The sequence below is a fragment of the Andrena cerasifolii genome, chromosome 5 (assembly GCF_050908995.1).
Source record: "Andrena cerasifolii isolate SP2316 chromosome 5, iyAndCera1_principal, whole genome shotgun sequence".
Taxonomy (NCBI): domain Eukaryota; kingdom Metazoa; phylum Arthropoda; class Insecta; order Hymenoptera; family Andrenidae; genus Andrena; species Andrena cerasifolii.
In genome coordinates, this window is record NC_135122.1 from 16,406,232 (window position 1) to 16,415,816 (window position 9,585).

The 9,585-nt window shown below is 45.8% G+C and overlaps 1 protein-coding gene across 7 annotated transcripts in view; it reads left to right on the forward strand.

The window, feature by feature from the left end:
- The window catches only part of LOC143368867 (protein Skeletor, isoforms B/C), a 71,863-nt gene that overhangs the window by 55,147 nt on the left and 7,131 nt on the right, over window positions 1-9,585 (forward strand). For 4 of the 7 annotated variants that reach the window (XM_076812053.1, XM_076812054.1, XM_076812051.1 and 1 more), the window contains 7 exons: window positions 6,173-6,411; window positions 6,485-6,665; window positions 6,793-6,813; window positions 6,983-7,355; window positions 7,451-7,774; window positions 7,891-8,014; window positions 8,340-8,634. In XM_076812053.1, the coding sequence (XP_076668168.1) occupies window positions 6,173-6,411; window positions 6,485-6,665; window positions 6,793-6,813; window positions 6,983-7,355; window positions 7,451-7,774; window positions 7,891-8,014; window positions 8,340-8,634 (1,557 nt within the window). The remainder of the gene's footprint in view (window positions 1-6,172; window positions 6,412-6,484; window positions 6,666-6,792; window positions 6,814-6,982; window positions 7,356-7,450; window positions 7,775-7,890; window positions 8,015-8,339; window positions 8,635-9,585) is intronic. The other 3 variants (XM_076812056.1, XM_076812055.1, XM_076812057.1) reach the window with 3 other exon arrangements.

Sequence of the window (9,585 nt, forward strand, 5' to 3'; positions counted from 1 at the left end):
CTTCTTTTTCTTCCTGGAATGCTTGGGTGAAAGTGGTCATACTTAGCTTCCTTCTGATTATTTTCCACCCAAGAAGGAGACATGAAAAGCTCGCAGCTGGTGTCGAGGGGAGAAGACCGTATAAATCGAAAGAAAAATTAAAAAAACATTCCATAAACTACCGGAGTCCTTACAATCGGCGCCGTTTTGCATCTCGAAAAACAAACCTATTTCCGATACGGCCCAATTTCTTTTGTATTTATTATAATTTTACTGTTATAAAAATTTCGTTACTTCTTATAATGTTAAATAAAGTACCCTCAAAGTTAGGAAAGGATTAGCGCATTGGTATCTTCGCAAAAAATTCATAAAAATTTATACAAAAATATTTGTGAATTTTTTTTTGAACAAGCGGAAGCGTATATTTTTACAAAACTTTTTGCACTTAAAAGAGCAACATTTAAAGAACATTTGGTAATTTTTTCGTAGAAAAATATTTACGTTTATAATAAAATAACAAGCGACATCCAAGAAGCATTTTTAAAAATTTGGTTTTGCGGTGAGCAGTGCCATTCGGAACCAGATTATCTAAAATTAAGAAACAAAAAAGATTTCGTTAGTATATTAATGTCTCCTCAGGTTGACGGTGAGAATTTTCCGAAATATTAATTTAAAACAAAATTGCGGCTATTTAAAGCTGACATCCTGATTTTTTCGCGAGATTTTTGCACAAAGAATCATAATTTCAACTTTAAATAGCCGCCAAATGGTTCTCTTTCAACGGTTATAAAAATATTCGCTACCGCGCGAGGGGCATCACTTTTAAGGGATTCGCGCAGCAGCGCGTGCGTGTCGCGTACACAGACTTACGGCTCGCATAATAGAACCCGATCCGAATCTAAATCCAGGCTTACGAGATAAACAGTCTATTAGGGGCTGCAGTAACCCCCGTGGAAACTTGGGCCGGCGTATAACGACCAGATCAAAGGTATCGAATTGACGAGGAACCCTCGCGACTACCGCATCCCCCGGTTTATAAACTGCTGTGGTTTTCGCCGGGCACGATCGAGGCGGAGACTGGGAGATCGTTTTCCTGGATCCATCCGCGGTTTACGAAGAAGAGCTGCACGCGACTGGTTTCGTTTCCTCGGCGAGATTGCTCTTGGCGACGGCTAAGGTTTATCCGAATTTCGGGAGACTCGTCCCGAGAAATTTCCGGCATTATCCTGTCGATTTCCCAGACGTTGAAACTTTATTCGGGAGACTCCCTAATAGAGAGCCGCCAATTACCAGCCGCGCGCCGCGCCGTCGACACATTCGCGTTACTCAATCCGTAATTAATGTCGGAGTATCATGATTCCCAGTGGCTCCCAGCTCTCGCTAATTTCGTCGGGAACAATGGCCACCCTTGGATAACACGCGATACATTTCGGGCAAAAATTGACACTTGAAGCTGAGCTGGAATGCTGGCCAAGGTACATTCGAAATGGGTGGGCGTGGATTCAGCTCGTGTTCACGTGGATACGCGAGGGAGACTGCTTGCCAGTCTTGGGGAATTGTTACGAGTGCTTTGTGGCTCGGTAATTACGGGAAACTGGCCGATAGCGTGGGGGTACAGAGCGTGATATTTACGGAAGATCGTGGGCGCGCATACACGGCGAACCAAAAGAATTCACGAATAGCTTGAGTGTTTAATGTCAAGGGTTAATGTTAAGGAGGTTCGATACCTCACTTGCGGGGCAGGTGGCGAGAGGGGTAAGCCTACGCTTATACATTAGGGTGGGACGAATTGTAGGGGCAAAATATTTTTTTAATATTCGTGACTACTAATAGTGGGCAAATGTTGCCTTTTATAAGGTGATTTATGCTGTGAAAGTTTCGTATTGATCAACAATTTTTTTGAGGTGCCGCGAGCCATTCAAAAATTCATATTTACTGATTGTGTGACTTTTGAATGGCTTGCTTTGAACATTAGATTAAAACACTTTTCAAAGGTTTCTCATTATTTTTTCTCCGGTATCGAACCTCCTTAAGGGGAGGTTCCGGTCTAGAGCCCCAAAAAATAGGTGATTTTTAGGAATTAATTAAAGGAAAACTACTATATATAATTTAATGGGACGTTTTGCATTGTATTAAGGATGTCTCGAGTTACAGAAATATATTTTTTGTTTTATAATTAATCATTACACACGGCACTGGGGAGTCGTTAAAGTCAAGGCGTCAAAAAATTGATGAAAATCGGTGGGACCTGTATCCCCAAAAATTATTATCCGATTCGACTGAAACTTTTTTATTTTGAAGAATATACTTCTGGCTAGGGGGGAAACCAGAAAATTACAAAAATGACATTTCTTTGAAAATAACGACACTTGAAGTTTGAAATCACCTTTTCACTATATTTTTCACCCTTTCAACGTCTTTGAAAATTATAAATTTTCAATTTTTGTATTTTTTCTGGTTTCCCTCCTAGCCAGAAGTATATTCTTCAACGTAAAAAAAGTTTCAGTCGAATCGGATAATAACTTTTGGAGATACAGGTCCCACCCTTTTGAGAACACTGTTTCGAGAAAAACGCGTTTGAAGTTTTACGTGTGCGCCGAGTGGCCGGGCGTTACCCATGCATTTGATGCTACTCAAATGCCTATAACTTCGGGAATTCAAACAAATCCTTTTAAACACGCATTCCTAAAAGGTTGAACATTGGCAAAATGAAATAAAAAAAAGTCGACTTTTAGACCGGAACGTGAGCGCTGTTAAATTTGATTATTCGAAACCGCTAACGCATGATCGCTTTGAGGAACAGATTCCCCCGTCGACCTCGTCGGTTCGATCATTTTCACGAATCACGAGGCAGCAATCTCCTCGATGGGTTTTAATTATTCCAAATTTCGGTCGACGTTGCAATCTTCCAGAGGAAACTTTTCTGATGGTCCATATTCCTCACTGTTTCTACAATTTTTTTTTTAACGTGTCACACACGAGTGCGCGTGCTGAGGTATCGTTGCTCGACATCCGCGGATGATAAGCAATTAATGGACGTTTAATTCGTTCGTCTGGAGATTGAACGCGGAAACTGTCAGGGCGGACCCTCGCACGAGGACCAATTTTGAGTACACCGTGCCCACTCAAAACACCATTAAGCTCGAGATCGAGTTCATTGGTATCCAGCATCTCGGCGCTGTGTGTACGCGCGCGCGCGCGCGCAGCCACTCGCCGAGGGTGGATATGATTGACGAGCCCTTAAACGAAATGGGCTTAATGCGCGTGCAAATTTCGAGCCCCCCCTGGAGAACCGTCGGCACAGCTCGCTGATAATGATTATTATTAACGATGGAATTAGCGTCCGACCACGTGGGGGCTAAGGGAAGTCGAAGGGGCCTGGAGAAACTACTTTTACGGCGCTTCGGTTTAAACATCAGCTTTGCCAACTTCGCTGAGGAAACCTCGGGGAAAATTTCGCCCGGGATCTGACGGGGACCCAGTTGCTCTCTCGTTTGCAGCGAGGAAGCGTTTAAAAATAAAGGCCAGCGCTGATTTTCTGGCTAGCTGAATGGAGGGTATATCGGCGTAAGATTAATTTTCGGGAGGAGCGTCGCGGCGTCCCGACTGTCTCCTCGCCGCTGTTGCCTTTGAAACGTACCGGCTCGCTTAATGAAGAAGTTTTCTTGCCCGCCTAGCGTCCGGGCTTAATGGAAAATTATTAATCGATCCTCCTCGAGCGGAGGTCCCGTTGACAAACATTTCTAAAACTCGCACCCCCTTACAGAATTTACCAATTTACCACCGTTTGAGCGGTCTCGATGCTTGAATGGAGGACGCCGTCGCGGTGTGCCCGCTGTTTCATTGAAACTTGAAGTGAAAACTGCGTTCGGCAGCGCGGAGAACAAATCTCAGCCGAGGGACTCTTGCTTTTCCCTTGCGAAACCCACCTCTCGAGATAATACACTCGCGACCTCTATTAGAGTTTTCGTTATTGGTTCCCCTGTTCTATGACTTGACCGTTATTACATACTACAAGCTACGGTACGTAATTATATTTTCGCACACTTGAGAGTGATGATTTTTAACACATAGCAATAACTGGTGGTATTTTGGCAGTTTTTCGTTGAGGTTCTCGAGTCTTGCCCTTTCAATTATTTCATAACGGTTAACCCGGGGGTAGGCGCATGTCGGTCTTTTCGACCGACGATTTCATATGTTTTGAAACACGATCCATAGCGTTCGACTGTTTAGTTTTTCCGTAGAGCTATTCCTCTTTAAAGGAGTTCTTGACTTATTTACAGTGAGTAAAAAAAGTATTTGGACTGTTTTTAAAGTCGCATAACTTTTTTAGAATTGGTCCAAACGACATGAGTTTTTTTTAGAAGCTAGAAGGATTAGTTTGCTAAGTGGCGTGTTTCGCCGTTTCGAAAAAAATGCATTTGGTCGGGATAGAAAAAAAAAATTGTAAAGGTCGTTTTTTTTAACTTTTTTTCGCGAGCCTGTAATGAAAATTCAAAAAACCCGTTTGTAGATTGAAGTAAGTTACATATGAATCCGGTGGCCGGGATTTCCGTCGGGCTTCTCGAACAACGGCTCGGCGGAAACGGAACAGCAAATAAGTTAACGACACGGTCGACCCTGATGTGGAGACTCATATCGCCGGTTCAAGGTATCGCGTGTATCGATTCCTTCTGTAGACAAAAAGTCTGGGAGTCCCTTCCAAAGGACATCTCGAAACGGCGGAATCAGGCCACGTATACAGTAGCCTTGAGCGGAATATCGAAGACGTCGAAGATATTCACCGACTTTTCAATCTTCGACTCTTGGCACAGTTTTCGAGGGCCGATAAAAAAGACAATAGAAAAATAGGGGGGCGATAGGGCTGTTTAATCGCTGCGGCAACGACGCGCCCGCGTAGCCGCATAGGATTCGTAATTCGATGCGAGGGTATTCAGTGGGAGATCCTGGAGATCGAGCGTCAATTATCTTCTGAGAAATTTAACGTCCCAAGGATCTTTTGATAAGCAGAATTATGTTGCAAATAGATGCCTGCGGAAAACTGCAGCTGGGGCGCTTTTATTATTATTATTATTTACATATCGCATTGCAACAAAGACTACAAGAACTTTAAAATATATACTTTCGAATATACAACCGTTTATTTAAAAACTTCTTCAAATTTAAAAAAAAATTCCGAAAATACTTGAGTTTTCAGACCATGCAGGTAGGCATAACCCCTTAAGTTTGTCGAAGCAATTACAACTTCGAGTGACTGGATCCAGCTGACGAATATTGGTCCTGTACCGTCTTGCATACAATAGAGGGCTCTGACGAAGAACCCTCCCTGCGACATAAAAATTCACGCTTCCTAACAGGCTCGGACACTTTATGTGGCCATTAATGAAATTGTACAGGAATACAAGATCGCTGGTCGTCCTGCGAACTTCCAGTGTCGTCATGTTCAACTGAGTTGCTGTATCGGTATAGTCGTGGGACAAAAAACCTTTAACTGTAAATAAATGATACAGGAAGCAGTGGTGGGTACGAAGGGGAGGAGGAGAGTAAGTAAAGCCGCGAGGAAGATGGGAGTGTATAAAAACTGCGTCGTACGCGAATAGATTTGTCCAGGGTCTCGGGACGAGTTGAGAAATCCTCGCGAATGTTGAATTTTCTCCCATAAAACGTTCCCCCGGGGGTTAAGGGAGTAAGATCACCCTGTATAGAGGGTGGAATCCGTTTCTCGGATTTTACGAGGTCCCGCTCGAGATCTTTCTTTCTACTTTCAACGCTGCCCGCCCCTCTCGCCCCTATCTCGCTCTCTTTAACTTCGCTCCTCTCGCCCCGGCTCGTCTCACTTATTCAGACGTTTGACGGAACTCGGAATATAAACGACCCCAAACCAGCCCCTATCGCAGCTTCAGCAGGGGGGCGGCTAGGAATGATGGATCGACTTTTTCGACTGACTAGGGTGTAAATATGCGGTCCCTGAAAGACAGGTTGATGAGACGGTTCCTGTTCCCAGCCAGGACACCGTCCCACCTTCTCCTCTCGCCTCTAATGGAAAATCTTTGAATTCAGCGGACCCCGAGTCTCGCTGGATAAGTCCGCCTCGGCATTGCAGCGGCGCGAGAGAAAGTCTGATAGCGAGCGGGCAAAAAGTTCGACTCGCGCGACTTTCAGTGGGCTCAGGCGTGCCGTTAATTTACCACAGGTCAACCTGGGCCACGTTTATATCCCGACGGACCTAAAAGTGCCAAAGGCGAGGGAGCTGCCAGAGTTCTCGAGGCTGGCTCACAGTCTTCGTAGCGGGAACATCACCATCCTAGATAGCAAAGCTTTCTACATTCCGAATCTGCATTACGACGGAGCCGGCCCGGACGCTTACTTCTGGGTGGGGAACGGCTCGGAGCCCAACACTTTCGGTATTAAAGTGCCCAACGAGAGGAAGAGGTAACCGTTGCTGCAACCCACCGCAACTCGTGCAAGCTCCGGCAGAAATTAACGATTACACGTGTGCCGGCAGTTTGGCTCCGCTGAGGGGCTACCAAGGGGAGGACATCGAGATAGTTTTACCAGGGAACCTGACCGTGTACGACATCGACTGGCTGTCGGTATGGTGCGTGGAATACAAGCACAATTTCGGCCATGTCCTCCTCCCGAAGGACCTCGACGTCCCGCCTGCCCTCGGCCAGACGAAAATCACGGTAACTCATGCACGTATTACTTAACCGACCGCGGCGTAACTAACGAACCTTCATCGCACATAACACCCTTACGAACGAGCACAGAACGTCTAATTAATCGATTGTTCTGAAATTCCATCGGGAATAGCCGCCTTGGTGGTACGATCCTGTAAGTAGCACAGTGTTCGAACCAACTAGCTCACACAGATTGAAACAAAACGACCTCCGCTTATCGTTGGCACCACAACAACCACCCACCCCACCCACCCACCCCTCTTTCGTCCCGAATCACGCGCGAGCGTCCGTGCCTAAGTAAAAGTCTCGGGGTTCCTTTTCAGACAAGCAGTACGCCATCACCGCCTCTGTCCAAACAGGAGCTGACCAACTGCAAGGAGATGCTGGAGGGTCGCGTTCAGGTGCAGTGGGAGATGATCGGGGAGGACATACATATAAGAGTGTCTGCCCGTATCAGGGAGGATCAGTACGTCGCCTTCGGTTTGTCCGGTAGCGAGGGGAAGCCCGAGATGATCGGCGGGGACGTGGTGGTGATCGCTTACAACAACAGGACGGGCAAGTTCATCGCGGTGGACTACTACATGTCGGACTACGCGCAGTGCGACGGCACGAACGGCGTCTGCCCGGACGAAAGGGTCGGCGGCAAGAACGACGCCGTCCTTTTGGACGGGGAGAGGAAGAACGGAGTGACGACAGGTAGGCCTGGCTCGTCCGACTCTTCTTAGATACCCACGGTTACGGCGGAGAGCCACTCTCTGAACGGGGCGTAATGGTGTTCGTGGGCGTTTCAGTTACGTACACGAGGCCGTTGAGAACGAACGAGCCGGTGATGGACAGAATGATCCCAGAGGTGGAGACCAGCGTGATCGCGGCTATAGGGCCCCTAAATCTGCGAGGAGAAGCCAATGCTCATCAGAGCGCCTTGGACAAGACCACCGAGGACATTCGTATTGATTTTACGTCGAGGAACATCCACGAGTGTACGAATTCCCTCTACAACCTCCCGGACATGTCTGACATCAAAGCCTGGGCACCGGCGGCGATCACCAACGAGACAACCTTCAGCGTGAGGATCGGACCTGCTGGCGGGAAGAGAGGATACTCGAGGATCACAGGTGATTACGATCGTCGACTTTAAATCAGAAATCCGGGGATCCACCGCGCGGCGGAGCTAATGTCTCCTGATCATGCGTTGGATTTCGAAGTTTATGGTCGATACGTTGAAACGCAGGTCAGCCTCCCTGGGGCATCGCGTGGTACATCAACGACCTGCTCATCCCGGAGCTCACCGTCGAGAGAGGACAGACGTACACGTTCATAGTGGAGGGTGGCAACACTTCCGTTAATCCGGCCAGGCGAGTTGAAATCTCAAACTATTAACAACCGAGTCTGTGCCTTCGGTTCCCTTGATTCGTTGCCTCGGTGCTGGATAATTACTCGTTAACTATCCGCAGCTTCTGTGCACCGCGTATCAATCATTCGTTTCTGCTTATTCGTGGAATTCGACGCTGCGAATCGAGCGCCACTTTGGGACGTTATTCTGCCGCGCGAAAGCTTCCGTAGTATTCCACTCTACTCGAACGTTCTCCAAGGGTTTAAGTGCCAGCCGCGTAGCCGTGAATGCGGAATGACGACACTAAATCAGAAAGCAACACAATGGACCGTGTTTTTTTCACGCAGATACCACCCATTCTACATCACCGACAGCCCGGAGGGTGGCTTCGGTCAGAAGACCGAGGCGGAGAAGATGGCACAAAGAGTGTTCGCCGGTGTAAAATACGACGAGAGCGGATATCCTTACCCGAGCGCTGCTGGCCGTTACTGCGAATGGGTGCACAAGACCGTGGATATGAGCGCGGACATGGAGACCTTTGAGAACTTCTTCGAGACCCTCAAACTGGAATGTGACAAGGGCGAGCCGGCCAAGCTCGCCTGGACCGTGGAGGAGGACACTCCAGACTTGGTATACTACCAGGTACGATCAATCGAGTATCGGAATCCAAACGATACTTGAAGCGTTAGCTAGATTTCATTCGGCGATTTTCGCGTAGCTAATTCAGAGGGTGAGCGCTTAAGGGTGTATCGGACGTACAATATTAGACAGAAGTATATGAAATTTGGAATACTTGGATATCTACGTCTTACGCATAGTAAATCTAGATGCAAGGAACTCGAACGACAGTTGGAGTCTTATTTTTACTTCTAAAAAGGTTTCTTTTCACTTTACAAATGCTTTTTCAAACATTATTTGCTAAACTTTTGGCAGGGACATTCCACGCGAAATCGGACACTTTTTGGAGTAACATTTCGGATGTGGCTGAAATTTGAAAGGCCAATTTTAAAATGCCCATATTTTTGACAATTAAATCATGAAGGGGAAGGATAGAACTATATTCTGTTTTTCAGATTTTTAAAATCGTGCCCTTTGTTAAAAAACTGCTTTTGTTTAAAATAATTGCACAAAAATGGTTAAAAAAAATTGTTTCTGAAACTGAAATAATTTTTTCTTAAAACTTCAATGTCTTTTCTACAAATCGCCGTAAACCTCATCTCCATCCGTTTACTACTTCCATAGTTATAATTTATTGAAAAAAAGTTAGCACTTACCTTCAAGCAGCTGTAAAATCGACATTTTTCAAAATTGTCAAAAATCCTTCGAGATATGTTTATACATCCCTAAAGACTACAACGTATTCAAATTTCAGCCACATCCGAAATGTTACCCCAAAAAGTATCCGATTTCGCGTGGAATGTCCCTATATGTAAAAAAAAAAATGAACACATTGGTAGCATTTCTTCAATATTTTTTCAGCTGTTGTATCTGTCAAGATCGTCTCTTTCCATAAGTGTACGTGTAAAGTCAGTGAAAATTAAAATCGTTATAATTCAGCAACCGTTTAGTGAATTCGTTTAAAATTTTTGGAGC